Raw genomic sequence first — 21,085 nt, forward strand, 5'->3', positions numbered from 1 at the left:
CCGATAGTTCATCAATAGTTTTTACTTGGAAAGCACTTTATAATAAAGGGTACTTTCATTTTTGATTAAAATCAGTAACCGTTTTTTTTTTTTCATGACTCAATAGTACAAGGAAAAATAAAAACACTTCTAATAGAGGCAATTTTCTGTAATACTGTATTTCTCCACTTATCAGCCATTTCTTTCCCTAATCATACCTCCTGCACTAATCTCTTATTCTGGATATACTGATAAAATAAATACACACAAGTCCTTACACTAAGGCTAAATGCCCATTTACATGCAAAGAAAATCTTTCAAACGACTGAAAGATTGACAGTTTTAGCGATCATTTTGCATAAAGTGTTAATGAACACTAATGTCCTTTAACACTTTATCAGCTTTATTTCTGTGTAAAAGGGCCTCCAGGAGCTGTTTGCAGAGCACAGCTTATGGGCTGGGCTCTGCATACAGTTCCATTGTTCTTGCACGGGCTGTCGGCAGAATACACTGTAATCTCTGTCTCCCGTGCAGAACATAGCGTGCGGTCCCTGTTATCTCTCTCTGGCTGAACGATGGATTTTAAGCCCTTAAAATCATCATTCAGTTGAAGAGTTGACGATGCCAGTGTTTACACACAATGATTATCGCTCACATGCCATCGCTTGAATGAATTTTGAGCGATAGTCGTTGCGTGTAAAAGTTCATACAGGATGGATACGCTGTGGAATGTCTGCAGGGCAGTTGATAAGCTGTCCTAAAATACGCAAGACATAAAAAGGCGTTTTTCTTGGCTAATGGTGAATTTCGGTGAAGATTTTAGTGCAATTTAGATTTACATTCTGGTATTTTACTCAACTGCAAACTTACAGGCGGATCCGCATTTAAACCCGCAATGCAACAAGCCCTTGTGGAAACACTTGGGGATTTGGCCTTTATATTACCTATTTGTTAAATTCTGCTGCGGAAACGTGCAGAAAAAGCTGCTTTTATGCTGCTTCTCTGCAACCTTAAAAATCTGCTTTACAAGCACAATAGCGCAGCGGATATTTTCCACTCCATGTAAATAAAAAAAAAATCACTAATACTACGTATCCGTCTCGTGCAAAAATAGCCTAAAAGATCAGACTATAGCTGCATCCCATAGAAGTCTATGAAGAGAGGATGGGGAGGAGGAAAGGAGCTGCTGAAGGAAGACTGAAAGACACAGGCAGCAAGGGGAGAATTTTATAATTCGGGTTGTGCCATTTTTGTGTACTGAATCTGACTTTAGAAATTTTAAAATTGATCATCTATCCTCAGGGTAGGCCATTAATATCTGATTGGTGGGGGTCTGCCGTTCGGGTTCCCCACTGATCAGCTGATGGGAGGGCCTGAGGCACTGGAGCGAGCGTTACAGCCTCTTCAATGTTTACATCTGAGAACAACCCTTTTCAGTGTGTGTCGCACAACATTCTGGAATGTTGCGGAACTGCAGCGTATTGTACTCTTTACAATGCAAGCGGTCAAATCTGCTGCAACTCCCAGCAAAATCTGTGCCAGAGTTTTTCCAAACTCCTCCTATAGCAAATGCCTCTTTCATCCTCACAAGTGCTCCTATTGCAGAAATGCCTTACATTATATTAATAGCGCTAGAGGCACAAACAATCCGGTGTCACTTACTGTTTTGACGGGATTCAATCTTAAAAACAGTTGGATTTCATTTTTAAAACTTTGTCCTTCCAGTGCTGTCAAGTACAGAAGTCATTTTGTACATATAGTAACCCTTCATGATAGTAGTTACAATGGCTATACTTGCACTAGGTATCAACATAATATTATTTATTATTACTGCCACTATTAAAACAGTTTTCGTACCATATGCAGCCTATCTGTATGTTCTGAGGTAATGTTGTAGCATATATCGGGCTTTCACAGTAAGAATGCTGACTCAGCACACTGCTGGAAATTCACAGAGCTGTAGAATACTGTAGGATTTAACCCGGATAGAATGAACATAGGCGATTTCTACAGGGCCAGCAACAACCCATCACCTATTTCATGAAATATTGTTTAGTTTTGCACTATATTCTTTCACATTTGGCTTCGAAATGTATTACTGTTTTCTGAATTAGCTGGCAAGCATGTATTATTTGTGCTGCTGTGTTCTATAGAAGCACACAACTGCTAAAGGGGTGTCCAGTCTTATGTAAGTAAAGTTATAGGGGAATTTCGGATACATTTTGTAACATATACACTGGGAAGATCTGATTAGTGATGGTACCATCCCACCAATACTGTTCCATATTGCTGTGCCACAGGCACGGCTTAATAGGCAGAAATGCATGACAACCCTGGGGGCCTTCATAAGGCCCTGGGCTGTCATGAGACCCAAACAATACCCAATCATCTCAATTGAAGGGGATGTTCAGGAGACACAGAGAGCGCCCTCCGTCTGTGGGCCATTGAAAGGGAAACTGCAGGCATTATGTTGTAGAGCCGGAGGAGCTGAGGAGACTGATATATAGTTTTATGCAGAAAGATTCAGTATAACTTGTACTTTATTATTTTACATCTTTGTTCATTCTCAGCTAAACAGTCTAATGGGCGGAGCTATCAGTGATTGACAGCTATCTCTGCATGCACACTGATACAGGGGCAGCTGTCAGTCACTGATAGGACCGCCCATTGGACTGTTTAGCTCAGAATGAGCAGAGATATAAATTAATAAATACAAGTAAAACTGAATGCTACCCCATAAAACTACATATTTATCTGCTCCGCTCCTCCTGCTCTACAACATGATGCCGGCAGTTTGGACGGCATGTTCCAGCTGACAGATGCCCTTTAAATGCTGAGTAAGCACCGGTTGCAGCTGCTGTGGCCAGGTGTCGGGTGCCAGAGACACCAATAACTGTTGTAAACCTTTTGGAGTTAAAAGTGGCACAAGTAACTTAAAGGGCCATTTTGATAAAGCACAAAGATGCAATTTTTGCATGTTTTCTTTGTGTCTGACATTTTTGGCACAGTGTACTCACTGTAACAAGAAGATGGGGAAATTATGGAGGGGAGTTCCATTTCACTGCACTTAGAAATTTTTAAAGGATTTTCAGTACGCTATATGGGACATTAAATGGTACCATTGAAAAAGTCTGCATCTTAACTCCTCTGCAACAGCCAAGCCTAGCACGCCCAAGTGAGGGAAAACCACGAGGTTTGCAGAAGGGTTGTCACGGGTGGCTCTGTGGCCTCTCCTGACAGTGGCGCCAAAGTGCTCTTCTTGGGGGTTGTGCAGCGACCCAAACAACGTACCGTGATACTCTTAGCAGGAAGGCCTGTTTTTGTCACATGTGATGCCAGTACTCTAATTGGACTCTCAGGATGCAACGCCGATGAAATAATTGAGACGAGTCCAATAGCTTGGGATAGTAATCTGGGAATACGCAGATTTACTTAAGCTGATATTTTGTAAAACAGTTGAATATACAATTTGCCACAACGGTACTTGAAATGGTACAAAAAGGTGCAGCAGTAAGCAGTAAATTAAACATGGTGTAGAACACAGCAATATTGTCTTGCCTAAAAACTGACTTCAACACTCTCTCCTTTCTTTTACTTGAAACTTATCCTGAAGAACAATTTCCCCCCTAGTTATTCTTACTGAAGGGATGATTAGAGTTTAGTGAAGTGTAACTGAAACAGAGTTTAAAGTGGCTGATAGACTAACCCTGGCTTTGAGTTCACCAGGTAGCTTTAGACTCACTGTTTAGTAGAAGACTGACGTCGGAAAGGCACTTCTCCTCTCTGCTCTGGAACCTCAAGGGAGCGGAATAAAACATCACTCGACCCTGGGAAAACAACATGCTGCATCTGTCTGCTCTTGCTTGTACGCGTGCCTCCTCTCCTCTGACACAACCTGACCGCAACCACTCTTCTCTCACTCCTTAGGCCTCCCTCACACAGGGCGTTTTGTACAGCATTTAACGCTGCCTTTTCAGCCCAGCGCTAAACGCTGTACAACACTCCCATTCATTTCAATGGGGCTGCTCACACAGGGCTGAAAACGCAGTGCCTCCCAACGCTGCGCTTTGACAGCGATGCATGTTCTATTTTGGGGCGTTTCCAGCCCTGCGTCGCCCATTAAAATGAATGGACAGCGGTTTTAGCACTGCTGAAAACGCGGCAACACTTGGTGCCGCATTTTTGGCAGCGTTAACCGCTCGCCGATTTTTGGGGTGAGGGCTTGCAATAGAGGCCCTACCCCGAAAATCAGTCCCAGCTAGCTAGAGGAAAAAAAGAAAGCAATGCTCACCTAGCCGCTGCAGTCCGGGTCGCGGCCTCTGGTCTCTGCCGCTCATCCGGGCTTCTCCAACACTCCCAAGTCTATTGCCGTAGGCCAGGTTTGAGAACCCCGCCTCCAGCAATAGAGTGCTGTGATTGGTTATCGGCGCGCTCGATGTCCAATCACAGCCCTTCATTGACTGTCTCAGCCAATCAGCGCCGGCAAGCTCTGATTGGCTGAGACAGTCAATGAAGGGCTGTGATTGGGCATCGAGCAAGCGTCGACAACCAATCACAGCACCCTATTGCTGAAGGCGGTTTTTTTAAACTTGGCCTACGGCAATAGACTTGTTAGTGCAGAGGAAGCCCGGATCAGCGACAGAGACCAGCGGCTGCGACCCGAACTGCAGCGGCTAGGTGAGTATTACTTTTTTTTTTCTTTTCAGCATCCTTGGCTGCGTTTTCAGCCAAGCTGAAACCGCAGCCAAGACGCTGGCATAAAGTATGCCAGTGCTGCTGAAACGGGGCGGAATCTGCAGTAAACGCAGCGTTGAAAAACGCTGCGTTTCTGCAAACGCCCTGTGTGAGGGAGGCCTCAGTGAGTCTGCCTAACTGCTTATTGACTCCTCCTTTTATTATCTCTTTTTCTTTCCTGCACTTTCTTGACTCCTCCCACTCTTGCATACGGACTTGTGTTGTTGCTTTCCCGCCTTTGGACTCTCCACCAGTGAGATTGAAGCTGACTATCAGCCAATAGGGCACCAGCTGACATCAGAGCTAAGCTCTAGGCTTAAAAGAGAGGGAGAAACAGGGTTTCTCAGACGTACAACACCTTCTATGTGCAAGGATGGCACATAGACAGGTGAGACAGGACAAGTGCTGCTGTGAATGTTCTGTAGGACCCGCTGCTCCACTACACCTGCATTGTTCAGCCCATATGTAGATGCAATCTTGAGGCAAATCGAACATTGGAGTCAAGATGGATGGAAGAAACATCAACAATCTCAGATGTGTCAATTATACAGCCTTGTTGGCATGAACCATCTCACCGAAGGGAACCACTGATTATTAAAATATACTCATCTATGCTCATTCATTCACAGCCAGTCAGGCTGTTCACATCTATATTGATTTATACCATCCTGATGAGGCAGCTACACCGATGCTAGCTGTAGAAACGCGTTGATGGTGTTCTATACGTTACCATGCAGGGCGGCGCTGGGTCCCGCGGCCGGCGCACGCCGCTCCGATGTTGGCTCCGGCGTCCCGGAGCTCTGCTGTCGGGGCTCTCCCGGCGGCGTGGAGCAGCCAGCGTGCAGCGGCGTGGGCGTGTCCGCCCGTAGGGTGCCGCCCGCTCTCCTCCACCTTCCATATGCAACAGGGGGAGAGTTGGCTCCTCCCACTCTCCGCCCCTGGGCGGAGGCTTTAAGTTAAAAGGCTGGCAGTGACCTGAGCTCACTGCCAGTTATTGGTTCTGCTAGCCTCTAGTCAGGTCTGTCTCAGGTCTGCTCTAGTTGCTTGTCTCCAGCCTTTCTCTGCTTGTAAGTTCTGTTGGTCTGTTCCACCTGCCTCTTCTGTCGGCACTCTGTCCCGTTAGTAGTTCCATCTAGGTAGTCGCCAGGTCCCTAGCCAGCGCAGGGACCGCCGCCCAGTTGTCCGCCTGGGGTTAGCCAGGGCCGAGGCAAGTAGGCAGGGACAGTGGGGTGCGGGAAGATCAGGGCACCCCACCTGGCGCTCAGGGGGCAGAGTGCCATAACATAATAACTGGCCCTTAAAAACTGTTTGTCATGGAGGCGATCAGTTCCCTCACGAACCAGCTGCAGGCCCTGGTGCCTGTGATCCAGGATTTATCCGCCCGCATGGTAGCCCAGAAGCAGCGGGGGGTGTCGCAGGGGTTGGACGCCTCAACCAGCCCCGAACCCAAGTGCCCTCTTCCCGAGGTGTTTTCTGGGGAGAGAAACAAGTTTTTTGTTTTCCGACAGGCATGTCGCCTGTTTTTTCGGATGCGTCCCCGTTCTTCCGGGTCGGAGGCTCAGAGGGTCGGGCTAATAATGTCCCTGCTGCGGGGCTCTGCGCAGAACTGGGCTTTTTCCATCCCCGAGGGTTCCTCCTGCCGGCAGTCTGTGGACTCCTTTTTTCAGGAACTCGGGGGTATCTTCGACGAACCGGACCGAGCGGGGTTGGCGGTTTCGCGGTTGTTGGCGCTGCGGCAGGGGTCGTCTTGTGTGGAGGATTATTGCTCCAACTTCAGACGCTATGCGGGGGATATGACATGGAACGATAGCGCGCTGAAAGACGTTTTTCTGCAGGGCCTCTCGGACGCAGTTAAAGACCTGTTAATTTCCCATCCCGTTCCCGGGTCCTTAAGGGAGGCTATGGAGCTAGCGGTGAAGGCAGATAGGAGGCTCAGGTCTAGGAAGCAGGACAGGCAGGCCCGTAGAGTCAGGGAGGTCGGTTACCCTGGTCCCTCTTCCTCCTTACCAGTCTCTGTGCCCGAGCCGATGGAGGTGAATCCGCTGGACCCCAAAGAGCGACGCCGGATCCATCTGTTGCATCGTCTCTGCCTCTACTGCGGGAAAGCTGGACATCGGGTGATAACCTGCCCACTGAGGTCTCAACGCACGCAGCCGGAACCGGCGGAAAACTCCGAGTCCTAGGCGATTGCAGGGAGGATCGCCTAGGACTTCAGGTACTTCCTAAACTTTTGGTACCGTGTCATGTTAGATTCCGGGATTTTGCCCGATCAGGGCGGGCGTTTATTGATTCCGGAGCAGCGGCTAACTTCATAAGCCTGTGTTTTGTCCGTTCTCTGATGGCGGAATTTGTGGCGCTGAAGACGCCAATTCATTTTACCAGTATTGATGCTACCCCTCTCTCTACAGGCCTGGTACGATGGAGGACCCCAAGATTACAGTTCACGGTGGGGATCCTCCACTCGGAAGAACTATCTTTCCTGGTTATGGAAAAAATGTCGGTTGATGTGGTGCTTGGTATGCCCTGGTTGGCACTGCACAATCCCCAATTTGACTGGTCCACCCGGGAATTGACTCATTGGGGATCATCCTGTCAAAATCACCTGTCTACTATAGCTGTGTGCTCCGCAGATACGGTGCTCATTCCGGAGTATTTGTCAGACTTTCAGGATGTATTCTCCAAAAAACTGTCTAAGGCTCTGCCTCCTCATAGGGAGTGAGACTGTGGTATTGATCTGATTCCCGACAGTCCCATCCCTAAGGGAGCCATTTTCAATTTGTCAGGCCATGAGCATGAAGCTCTCAAGTCCTATGTCTCAGAGGCTCTGGCCAACCGACATATCCGGCCGTCCAGGTCCCCTGCCGGGGCAGGTCTCTTCTTTGTAGAGAAGAAGGACGGGACACTAAGGCCTTGTGTGGATTATCGGGCCTTGAATAAAATCACTGTGAAGAACCAGTGCTCCTTGCCCCTAATTCCTGACTTGTTGAATCAGGTGGTAGGGGCCCACTGGTTCTCCAAACTGGACTTGCGGGGGGCTTACAATTTAATTCGCATTAGAGAGGGAGATGAATGGAAGACGGCGTTCAACACCCCGTTAGGACATTTTGAATGTCTGGTCATGCCTTTTGGACTTTGTAATGCCCCCGCTGTGTTTCAGGGTTTTATGAACGCGGTCTTTCACGACTTCCTGGGGGTATTTCTGGTCATCTATCTTGACGACATTCTGGTGTACTCGCCTGACTGGGACTCACATGTGCGGCACCTGAGGTTGGTCCTGACCCGTTTGCGCGAGTAGCAACTTTTTGTCAAGTTAGAGAAATGTACATTTGGTTCTAAACAAGTATCCTTCCTTGGTTATGTAATCTCACCCACGGAGATCCAGATGGAGTCTGATAAAGTAGCAGCAATCTCCCAATGGGTCAGACCAGACAACCTCAAGGCTCTCCAGCGGTTCTTAGGTTTTGCAAATTTTTACCGCAAATTCATTAGGAATTACTCAGTTATTGCTCAACCTCTGACCGACCTGACTAAGAAGGGGGCCGACTTGGGTAAGTGGTCGCCTGCAGCCCTCGAGGCCTTTAGCCGTCTAAAAAAGGCGTTCACAACTGCCCCGGTGCTAATACAGCCGGACGCACGACTACCCTTTTTTATTGAGGTAGACGCGTCTGAAGTGGGTACAGGAGCAGTATTGTCGCAGGAAGTCAGTGGGTGGTCTGGGTATAGCCCATGTGCGTTCTTTTCGCGGAAGTTCAATTCAGCAGAGCGCAACTACGACATGGGTAACCGTGAATTATTGGCTATCAAATGGGCTCTGGAAGAGTGGCGACACCATCTTGAGGGTGCTAGACACCCAATTACCGTATATACTGATCACAAGAATCTGGTATATCTCGCCAATGCGAAAAGACTCACAGCTCGTCAAGCCAGGTGGGCGTTGTTTTTCGCCAGGTTTAATTTCGTCGTGACATATATCCCAGGAGAGAAGAACGTGAAGGCGGACGCCCTGTCACGGAGTTTTGGGGTACCGGATAGTGAGACCATGACTCCCGAGAATATCTTAGCCCCCGACGTGGTGGTGGCAGCTGTAGAGTCTAACTTCGTCCCTCAACTACAGGATGCTCAGCAGGACGCTCCTTCGGGGGTGCCGGAGGGCAGATGGTTTGTGCCAGAGACCCTACGCCCTAGAGTCATGGATGAGTCTCACTCGTTGGTTCTCGCCGGGCATCCAGGGTTCCAGGGGACCCTGGAGCTTTGTTCCAGACACTTCTGGTGGCCAGGCATGTCTCAGGAGATCCGCAACTTCGTGAGGGGTTGCTCGGTCTGTGCTCGCAATAAGAGTCGGCGGCGTCCTCCGGAGGGTCTTCTGAGACCGCTACCAGTTCCTTCCAGTCCATGGTCGCACTTATCAGTAGATTTCATCACTGACCTACCAGAATCCCAGAAGTGCACCACTATCTTAGTGGTGGTCGACCGGTTCTCAAAGATGGCACATTTCGTGGTGTTAAAAAAGCTACCCTCGGCAAAAGAATTCGTCACGATTTTTGTAAAGGAAATAATTCGCCTACATGGGGTTCCCCAAAATATTGTATCTGATCGCGGGGTTCAGTTTGTGTCGCAGTTTTGGCGTGCCTTCTGCAGAAACCTGGGAACGTCGCTTTCCTTCTCTTCAGCGTTCCACCCGCAGACTAATGGTCAGACTGAGCGGAAGAACCAAGATTTAGTGCAATATTTACGGTTGTTTGCTAGCGAAAAGGCTCATCAGTGGGCAGAGTTCCTGCCGTTGGCAGAGTTTGCACTAAACAACCGCCTTTGTTCTTCCACTAGGGTGTCTCCATTTTTTTGTGTATACAGTCAGCATCCTCGCTTCCTTACAGCAATCCCTACTCCGTCGGTCTGTCCTGCAGCTGATGTCGCCACAGATACGCTTCGGGGATTATGGAAAGAGGTACAGAGAAACTTGGAGGCAGCGGGGGCCCGTATGCAGTTGCGTAGTGGGAAGAGTCTGTCTGTGTCTGAACCTTACAGGGTGGGGCAGAAGGTATACCTGTCTTCTAAAAATCTCAAATTGCGGGTTCCATCCTTGAAGCTGGCGCTACGTTACGTGGGGCCGTTTGCCATCACACGTGTGGTGAACCCACTCGCCTACGAGCTGGGGTTGCCAGCCACATGGAGGGTTCACAGAGTATTCCATAAGTCGCTATTGAAACCTTTTGTCCCTTCGGTGATGCCCACCTCCGGTCCCCCTCCGCCCACCCTGGTCCGGGATGAAGTTGAATACGAGGTCAAGGAGATACTGGATTCTCGTCGGTGTCGAGGAAGCCTACAATATTTGGTGGCCTGGAAGGGGTTTCGACCAGAAGATCATTCCTGGGTGGCCACACGTGATGTTCACGCTCCCGTGTTGGTACGGCGGTTCCACCGTCGTTTTCCGGATAAGCCTGGTCGAGTTTCCGGGGGCCCGGAGGTCCCTCGTCAGAGGGGGGGTAATGTTACCATGCAGGGCGGCGCTGGGTCCCGCGGCCGGTGCGCGCCGCTCCGATGTCGGCTCCGGCGTCCCGGAGCTCTGCTGTCGGGGCTCTCCCGGCGGCGTGGAGCAGCCAGCGTGCAGCGGCGTGGGCGTGTCCGCCCATAGGGTGCCGCCCGCTCTCCTCCACCTTCCATATGCAACAGGGGGAGAGTTGGCTCCTCCCACTCTCCGCCCCTGGGCGGAGGCTTTAGGTTAAAAGGCTGGCAGTGACCTGAGCTCACTGCCAGTCATTGGTTCTGCTAGCCTCTAGTCAGGTCTGTCTCAGTCTGCTCTAGTTGCTCGTCAGTATCCTGTCAGTTTGCCTGTGAGCTCCATCTCCAGCCTTTCTCTGCTTGTAAGTTCTGTTGGTCTGTTCCACCTGCCTCTTCTGTCGGCACTCTGTCCCCTGTTAGTAGTTCCATCTTGGTAGTCGCCAGGTCCCTAGCCAGCGCAGGGACCGCCGCCCAGTTGTCCGCCTGGGGTTAGCCAGGGCCGAGGCAAGTAGGCAGGGACAGTGGGGTGCGGGAAGATCAGGGCACCCCACCTGGCGCTCGGGGGGCAGAGTGCCATAACACTATAGTAATTAGATGGGGACAAAGAGAGCTTTGATGGATGATAAAATCTAAACCCATCAGATTAATATTCAGTCCCTAGAACTTTAGATGTTGAATATGACTGCTAGAAAAAGGGGGTTAAAGAGAGTCTTGATGGGTGATAAAATTTAAGTCCATCAGACTAAGGGTGCATTCCCACGAACGTATATCGGCTCGGTTTTCACGCCGAGCCGATATACGTTGTCCTCATGTGCAGGGGGGGAGGATGGAAGAGCCAGGAGCAGGAACTGAGCTCCCGCCCCCTCTCTGCCTCCTCTCCGCCCCTCTGCACTATTTACAATGAAAGAAGGTGGACAGGGGCGGGGTTAAGTTCCGAGAATTAGCCCCCATCCCGTTCCGCCTCTCCCTATTGCAAATAGTGCAGAGGGGTGGAGAGGAGGCACAGAGGGGGCGGGAGCTCAGTTCTTGCTCCTGGCTCTTCCATCCTCCCCTCCCCTGCACATGAGGACGACGTATATCGGCTCGGCGTGAAAACCAAGCTGATATACGTTCGTGGGAATGCAGCCTAACACTCAGTCCCCATAACTTGATATGCTGAATACAAATATGCAAATAAAGGGCTGATAGTTTCCACATTGTCAACTATATGTGGATCCATGACAGCCTCATATAAGCCATTCACAAGTAAACAGTATGGCTGAATGATGAATGAATGCAAGAGAGATATATACAGCCGTTTAATGCAGTGCCATTAGTTGAAATTACAGCGCTGGACACTGATATATATGGTTTTGTGAATGTCCCATTAAATACCAGAGACTGACTGTAAGAAATTTGACATCAGTGTGTTAATAGGACATAGGTGACTGGTCAATACAACGTCACAGTCCTTGGGACTTGACCAAACCACTGGTGGGGCAAATATATATAACAATTGACAACTGAAAATTGGTTGTCCATTGAGGCTTGCTCACTAAATAAATCTAATAAGGTGAACGCCTCCTGCATAGGATCCCTATTTCAAAGCCCCTGCATGTGATGTAGAACTGATGCAACATTTATGTGTTGTTCTCTTAAATTCTATTTCCAGCAATATCCGAGAGAAATAATCCCTTAACTGGAAAAGCTGTATAGACCAGACAAGATTATATTACACCCAGGATCAGATTACTTATAGGGAATTTTTGTGTGCTTCTCGTTACCAAGTTACATTCGTGCTGCAAAAACCGAAAATTGGCAGCAAGTGTTCTACAGCACAACACTCCCCATTCAGTCCTAACTAACACCCCGTGCAGCATCCTCACAAGCAGCGCCTCTCCATTGGTCATTGAGGGACCTGCCTTCAGTGAAGTCATCTGTGACATCAATCAGGTAGAAGCAAACCTAGTGACACAGTAACAAACCCACCGCCACATCCTGAAGCAAGTGACAGAGCATCATCCTGGGAGAGCACTGCCATGGCACACTGCAGAGAAGACAGCAGCAGGTACTGTATGCCTATGAAGAGGGAAAGCCATGGAGAACTGTTAACCCTGTCAGTGCTGCATCTAGCCACTAAATCCAGCAGGCTCGGTTATATATTGTAGAGTAGCAAGAACATCAATGTATCTTTGCAAGAGACATTGTTCCTATCATCTTCATAGTTAAAGGAGGAAAACGACAAATGTTCCTCTATGTAGAAGAAAGGATTAACCCTTTAAATCGTAACTCATTTATTTATCCATCGCTGTATGAGGGCTTTTTTTTTTTTTTTTGCGGAAAGAGTTGTATATTCCAATGGTACTATTTAATGTACCATATAATGTACTGAAAAACGTAAAAAAAATTCTAAGTAGAGTAAAATCCGCCATCTTTTGGGGCGTCTTGTTTCTACGGCGCACAAACTGCAGCAAAAATGACATGATAACGTTATTCTTTGGGTCAATACGATTACTACGATACCAAACTTGTATGTTTTTTTTAGTTTTTTGCTGTACTACTTTTTTTTCAAAGGTTTTTTGTTTTTTTTTAATTATTCCCTGCTGCCATCTTCTGTGCGGAATAGCTTTTTTATTTTTCCATAGCTTTAGTTGTGCGAGGGCTCACTTTTTGCGGGACGTCCTGTAGTTTGCGTTTCAGGGGATTTAAATGCCGCTGTCAGAATTGACAGCAGCATTTAAAGGGTTGACAGCTCTGATGAGCCACGCGGCTTCTCGGAGCTGTTGCAACCAGGTATCAGCTGTAACAAACAGCCGCGATATATGCCTTAAAGCTGGAGGACGTAAAACATAGGCTGGTCACTAAGGGGTTAAAATAGGACTAGTGAGAAAAACCACTCATTATCTAATGTATGTGAATGCTATCACCTCCATGTCTGATATGTGGCACATACATCCATTCTGACGCTGAACGTGGCATACAAAATTACTTCTTTATAGTCGTGGTGATGGTATAAAACTTTCTTGCATAACTGAAAGGGAAAGTGTGGGCACTGCTAAATAACCGACAGGGTACGTGGCAGGGCTGGGCAGCGAAAACACTTGTGCAAGGACAGAAGAACAATATGTACACTCTTCCCCCATAGTTCTATAAAACAAAAATCCTTCACTTGTGAGCTATGGATAACATTAGCCTAGTGCCTCATATGCTATTTGTCTTGCCTCTAAGGTGGGACGCCCGTTGCCTAAGTGATTCCTGCATGATGTACTAGATCATGCATCAATTGCTGGCAAGTAATGTAAATTAATGGCATGTAATCCAGCATTCCCCTAGAAGTGGCTGCTGTGTAGAAGATGAGCGTTTGGGCATTCGAGCAGTTGACCCACAGCAATCTACTGATTATTGGACAGCTCTATATGGGACAACCCTTTCATTGCCAAGGTCATATGTAATATGTCATGACTTTAAATGCTTGTTACGGCTAGAATGTTAGGACTAGAGTTTGTATCTTTGTATAATAAAGCCCGGAATCTTAGTCCAATATTCTAGGTGCAATATTCGGATAGCAACAATAAAAGTATTGTTCTCTGCTTCTGTATGTCTATAAAAGAAGGGGGAAGTGACACGAGAAGAAATATCTTCAGCTTTTAATGTTAGGAAATTTTATGCATCTCGGACTCTGCTTGAGTCAGAATTTGAACCGCAAAATGAAATTTATTTTTTTTAACAAAATTTCTATGTTGATGCAACGTTGCATGAAGGCGCCCTGATTGTAAAGTGTTGGGTGGCCTTTTTCAAAATGGGACAGGTCTGTAGTTTAAAAATATAGGGGCATGAGCGTATAATGTGATTTTTATGCCTTATAATTCAGGCTTAGTTTGTGGATGTGAAAAGTGTGAAAACTGTCCAAACAGTGAAAGGGTTAATGTGTGTATCTTACTGTCACATTTCACGCACGTTGCTATGCCCATAGGATCCAAGACAATTTGTGAAAGCACTACAAAACTTGTAATGTATCTTATAATCAGGTCTATGAGTGGTAGACCTCAGCGTAAGGGCTCCTGCACACTGGCGATCGCTGTATCACTGCGTTTTTTTAACGCAAATGTCAATAGGACTTTCTAATGTTAAAAACGCATTACACAAAAATCACGTTTATGCTTTGCAATTTTCGTTTGATGCGTTTTTAGCATTTGAAAGTCCTGTTGACATTCGCATTAAAAAAAGCAGCGATACCGCGATCGCCAGTGTGCGGGAGCCCTTACGGATGGAGAGCTCTTGGAAGCAGTTTATAAATATGGTTTGAGGGGCTGTAGAGCGGAATCTTCTCTCACTAGTCTAACCCTTCTATAGATACCCGTATATTTAAAGCTCAATGGCTCACGAGTCTACCAGTCCAGACATTAGAGATGTTGACTAACTGAAAAGGATGATTCAGACCTTTTTTCTGCAGACGTCTGCACATTTTCGTGAAGGCACATGTCTGTGGAAAAGTTGACTGCCATGTAGGATTTATTGTGTACTGTTTAGTGGTAGCCGCGGTTTAACGTGCATCTCTAAATTTATAGTTGGGAAAGGCTGACTTTGTTTCTTGTTTTTTGTTTGTGCGGCACGTACGGTGGGGGAGTCGGGGCTACCTCCACTTTGTTGTGCACTCCCTTGCTTCCATCTGCCTCCTGTCCCTTTAATTAGACCAGATACTTGGTATCCTACTTTCCCTGGTTTTATTTGTAGGCTTAGGTCCATCTTTGCTAAAAAGGTAGGAAACCCATCTTTTGCAGGTTATTTTAATTAAACCATATGCCATATTCGAAAGCATGGTCACCTGGACGTTAGTGGGTGGGCCAATATACTTTGATCAAACTATATACTAAGAACCTTGCATTGTTTAATATACTGTGTTTCCCCGAAAATAAGACCCTGAACAGAAATGCGCACGCAAAATATGGAAATGTAAATTAATTAACCCATTGAAACCAATGGTTTCTATTCTCTGTGTATTCTTCCCAGGGACGTATTCTCTATGCCCGTGTGAAGCCAGCCTAAGGGTATGTTCACATGGAACATAAATGTTACGGATTTTCTGCATTGAAATTGCATGTGTTTAGAGTAGCAGGTAAAATGTTACAAAATTTCATCCACATCCTGTGAAAAAAATCTGCCGAGTAAAGCCTCCTGCACATGGGCACATTGCGAAATCTGGAGTGGATTCTGCCTCCGGATTTCGCAGCAAATCCAGCCCACAGCATGCTATGGAAAAATACAATTTCCTGCCCACGAATGGAAATCGATTGCGATTTTTTTTCTCACAGGAAAGAAATCGCAGCATGCTGCAATTTGCCGCGGGATATGCATGGCTAGCTTCCATTGAAGTCAATGGAAGCCGTCCGTGCCGCGGCCATTCTGCAATCATCATGCGCTATCCAGCACATTTGCAGCACAGGAGGCCATGTCATTGCCAAAGCGATAGCGCGGCGTGCCCTGTTCTGCACATTTGCGCCCGGCACATTGGCAGCACAGGAGAAGATGGAGAAGACGCTGAACAGGTAAGCAGGCCTGGCGCCGGGTCGAATTCCCCTGCGGGAATCCCACATGCGGGGTCCAATCCGTCCATGTGCTGGTGGACACGCAGGAGTCACCGGCCGGATACCTGATTGAACTCCACTGTGGAAATCTTGCATGTGTGGTCCGACCCGCCCGTGTGCAGGAGGCCTAAATGGACCTGTGGGTGCTGTGTAATTCTGCAGCATGTCCATTTATACCGCAGATTGTTGTTATGGATTTCACTCATTGCAATGCATAGGGAGAATTCTGCAGCACATCCACATGGAACACACGGGGCTTTACATCCGATTTGGCTTGCATCTTACATATAGACTTGCCCTTAATTTTTTATCAGTTTACATTAGGACAGTGTGACATTGCCTGCAGTTATTTCCAGGGTTTTCCATAAATGAGCACATGGTTGACTGATCTCGTCACTGTCAGCTTAGAGTACAATTGGTAGAGAAATGGTCTGTAGATCATGTAAACCTGCCACGTCTTCTTCCCAAAAATTAAAAGAAAAATGTTACCACCATATAGGGGAACTGTGTTGATTTACAATCTATATTGCTACATGACAATGTTGCATTTCCAGTTATATGTTTCATGTTTGGATTTACCAAATTCATTGATGTCAGAGACTCTATTAAAAATAGGAAATGTACTACATATCCTGTTATGAAACACTTAGATTCTAAAGTAACTTCATGCAATGAAGCTGATGAGTCTTGAGAGTTGCACAATAACCATCATATCATGATGATACATAATGAAAAACGTTTGGTACCGTATTAGCCAGTAGAGCAAAATGTGATTGTTCCCAGCAAGAGAAACCAAGTAATCTTGTGGATATGATACCTTTCACTGGCTAACAAAAATACATGATGCTATTGCAAGCTTTCGAATCTCTCAGGGTCCTTCCTCAGGCATGATGAAAAAGATCCGAAGAGGCATATATATATATATATATATATATATATATATATATATATATATATGACAAGGCACTGACATGGATGTGATTAATTTGCACTTAAAAGGATAAAACAACAGGATGAGTAGAGAAATAAAACATACTTAAATAGTCCACTGATTAAGATGTGAAGGTTTTATGGTCCCTGAATTAGTGTTAGGGGGTCACCAAGCCAGCAGTGTTATCTGTGCTATAGATGTCTCATACTTCCCATTCACTCCAAGCACTTTTCTAGTCATAGACATAACATAGGACACATGAAAGTTATTATACTTAAAAGCAATTTCAAAGCCACAAGAATTTGGGAGTATAAATTTATAACACCCTTTGACACTTTCAATAGAGGCCTAAATACTTCAAGAGGATTCATGCATGAATGGAAAGTATGAGACATCCGTAATTGGCGGAAACATCTGCTACAAATTCTCAACTAAATACTCATACAGTATATTACATGCAGATTTTGCTGTGCATTTTACCCCCCTCGGTAAAAGGGGTGGACTCCACAGTGATAATCCACAATATAAAGTGATATAAATCTGCAGATTCTGTTTCGGATTCCATAGCATGTCAGTGAGACATGCAGATTTTCTGCAGCATATCCAGCTCATGTAGACATAACTATGGAATGCTGACAATATCCATTCTCCAGACAAATTTTTAGTAGAATTAAATAGAGAGATTTATTAAAATGGCATTTCATGTCAGTCCTAATCCAAAGTCTGTTGGAGTACAATGCGCCAAATTTATGAAGCGGCACATGTTTGGCTGATATTGCAGCAGGAATTGAAATCCTAGCAGGTGCCGGTTTGCAATATAATTTACACAAATTTTTGGTGTTAATTATAGTAAACCTGCCCCTCCCATGAAACAATAAATCCCCACTAGTTTTCTCATCACTTTTTAACAGTGGCAACAGGCTTAAAGGGGTATTCCTATAACAGCAAGTTATCCTCTATCCACAGTTTAGGGGATAGCTTGTGGTCTGGTGGGGGTCTGACCGCTGGGCCTCCTGTGATCCAGAGATGTCTCCTCCTGCACAACTCTAAATGTTACAGTGGTGGTCACGCTCCATTTACTTCAATGGGAACTAACGGAAATGGTAGAGATCAAGCACTCAGCAATCTCATTTATTGCAGTGGGATTTACAGAGATTGTTGAGAGCTTGAACTTTGCTATCTCTGGCAGTTCCCATCCAAGTTAATTGAGCAGTAGCACAAATGTACGGCCACAGCTGTCAAAATTTTGAAATTAACCAGGAGAGATACCTCTGGATCGGAGGTACTAATCAGTAAATTTTACTTTGGATAGGGGATTACTTGCCGGGATGGGAATACACCTTTGAAAAGTAGCAATTTTATTTTTTATATGGTGTGAGACAAAATGCTTAAAAGTGGCATAGGGTGACTTCACATCTGTGTTGGAAACTCCGGCCGGAGGTTCCGTCACAGATGCAGCTGAAAATACCGGAAGACAAAGCCTTGCATGCAGCGCTTTTTCATCTGCCCAAAAGCTGGCCAGCTGGGCAGAAAGTGGGCAAATCCCATTATAGTTAATGGGGTCCACCCAGCACTGTGTCTGGATGGAACCGTTCGGCCGTGGGGATTCCCCTTTCCTACTCCCCAAACAGAGCAAGAAAACAATATCCGTAGCACAGACGTGAAAGCACCTTAATAGCCTTCAATAAACTTTCCTCCTAAAAGTTTTCTAAACAAAGTTTGGCAGTCATGATGACCTTCACACATTTAAATGTTTTGGTGCTTGGAAGGTCTGTTTGGCCTGGGGTACGTGAGAAATAACAGGGAGTAGGATGTTTCAGCAAGAGTAGGAAGACAGGTGTTCTGAAACCTTTCACAGCTCTAACACAACTTTGGGAATCAGACCATCACCATAGTGTTAGAGCTAATAATGGGAAATGTCCGTTGTCTCCAACTCAAGTGCATTATATTGGACCGTAAGGAATCCTACTATGAAATCCTTCTTAAGGAAGAGTGTTAGGCCAAATTCAAAGGAGCGTGTGGTGACAGCATATACTGTGCGGGATTTGCGTGCGTAATACGCTGAACCGATCTCCCATAGGCTGCCATGTTGCCACTTACATAAATTGCGTGAAATACATGTTCAAGATAGTGTGTGGCAAATACCCAATAAACAAACCATTCTATATGCACAGTAGAAGTATAGGGACCTATCTGTGAATGGATTTAACTGGATGGACTTGGGTAATAACTCTGCTGTTGTACTGGTCATCCACTGCATTAATGATTTGTCTTATAATGAGTTGTAATATTTAGATTCCAACTAAACTTGACAATGATAATGAGTTATAGTTGGCCTTTAGAGAACATGATGGTAGACCTTGTTCTAGACTTCCTGATAGTCATCCAATCCTCAGCCTGCTTTGGTAGCGAACATCCTGTAAGACATAGATTGCCTTCAACTGCTCAACATTTGTAGACTTTAGAGTTCATGTTCTTTAATAGGATTCAGGTTCTTTTTGCTTGTGTTAGGGTATGAAAACACATCATTGAAATCAATGGGAGCCGTGCCTGCAGTTACAAGCGCCGGCCACTACATGGGAGGTCGGCGCAGAGACTTCCGCTCAAATACACAGAGGTCGGAGCGACGGACCGCAGACGATCAACTACTGATGACCTATCCTGATGATAGGTCATCAATAGTATTTCCCTGAAAGACCCCTTTAATTCTACCACTCTGTGCCCTACAAAACACAGTTATTGCTTGGAAACCAAATACTGTAACAAACAGACTGATTTAATGGATACTTAAACAATGTAGAACTTTATGATGATTAGTGTGTACAAAAGGAAGCCAATAAAATAAGTTTTACTTTAAGTAGGTCAGTATAGCTGTAACAAGGAAATACTGGTGAGTTCAAGTACTCACTTGCCCAGTATTACTTCATGTTGTAAAAGTAACAAAGGACGGCGGTGGGGTATAATTAAAGCTTATTTGCTGAAGGTGGAGTAATGACATCAGCCAGCGAACAAAGCACATTTTACTGAGGCTATGTGCACACTCTTATAAAAAACGTGTCCATTCGTATGCAGTCCGTGTGCCTAATTCTTTTTTCTTTCATATGCCATCCATGTTCACGTCCGCAAAAAAAACTGAAACGGGCCCAAATTTTTTTTACTTCAGCATCTCTTAAGAAAAAGAGCCAGCAGACGGATGACATCAGTGTTGTTCATTTTTTTATATCCCCATGGTTTTGAATAGGCGAGTCTTAATTGTAAATCGCATCATGCCATGAGTTATTTCTCACGGGCCATATAAAACAGTAAACTGATGAGTGTCTTGCCATGCTGAGTAATATGGAGCCATGGACCGTCTAAGTCTAGGCCACTTTTTACTCAGAAAGCACACAGGCTGAAAAATGCTATAATCTGTCTTACAGCTCTATAACTGTAGGCTAGAATCTGCTGGAGGTCTCATCCACAGACTTATTTGGGCATAGCAATCTAAATGGTTTCAAGTGACCCTCCATCCCTGACTAGCTATGTAGTTACAAAACATAAAACATAGCATTTTATAGAATATGGGAAATATATGGAACTGTCTAAAAGAAAAAGTGTCATTTTTCCACCGAACAATGAAGAATGAAAGCTGCTCTGTGATTGGTTGCTACGGGCAACAAAGACAGTTTTTCTTTTAGACAGTTTCAAAAATCTCCACCTATATTTCCATTACCTTTTTGCTCTTTTCCATTATTTTTTAGATCATGTTCCTTGCAGAATAGAAAAAATGCCAATTTCTTCTAGGATCACACCACATTTTCCCCATATAATTAAACCTTTTCTGAAAAAGTAAGTATATTGCTAGAACGGAGTAAACTGGATGCATTGTAGTTAAAACACTATGGGAGAATTTATTAAGGGCTTTGTGCCAGTATTTTGGTGTTTAAAAAAATTACAATTTTTGCACTTAAATTTGCAACTTTTAACTTCTTTTGGTGCTTTCCAAAAGGCTGTGGTGTTTAATGGGAGGTATGTGATCAACAGTGGTCTAAGAAATGTCTTCGTTTTTAAGCCAGAAAACCAGTCATCTCATTGCAGGCACAGACTTTATTTACTTGCCTAGAGACAGCCCAAAATACACCACATTTATTAAGAGGCGTTGGCCTCAGTAAATTTGATGCATTTTACTCCAACGCACTTCAGTATAAGATCGGCATATGAAACGCCAGTCCTGAGAAATCTCCCCCATACGTCTTGATACTGTTTTTGTTTGACAGGGCAAAACTCCAGTCTGCCATGTTTCTCCGTCCTGTCAGAAAAACATTTACAGTATCTATGCCATTTGGTTCTGCTAATGAAAGACAACACACAGTAGTTGTATGCTGTTACTAACTACAGT

The 21,085-nt window shown here is 45.5% G+C and overlaps 1 protein-coding gene across 1 annotated transcript in view; it reads left to right on the forward strand.

The window, feature by feature from the left end:
- The first annotated feature begins 12,108 nt into the window (after window positions 1-12,108).
- The window catches only part of PNP (purine nucleoside phosphorylase), a 31,876-nt gene continuing 22,899 nt past the window's right edge, over window positions 12,109-21,085 (forward strand). The window contains exon 1 of the mRNA XM_066603707.1: window positions 12,109-12,259. Coding sequence (XP_066459804.1) covers window positions 12,231-12,259 — 29 coding nt within the window. The 5' untranslated portion in view covers window positions 12,109-12,230. The remainder of the gene's footprint in view (window positions 12,260-21,085) is intronic.

This window comes from Eleutherodactylus coqui, chromosome 5 (genome assembly GCF_035609145.1).
Source record: "Eleutherodactylus coqui strain aEleCoq1 chromosome 5, aEleCoq1.hap1, whole genome shotgun sequence".
In the NCBI taxonomy this organism is placed as follows: domain Eukaryota; kingdom Metazoa; phylum Chordata; class Amphibia; order Anura; family Eleutherodactylidae; genus Eleutherodactylus; species Eleutherodactylus coqui.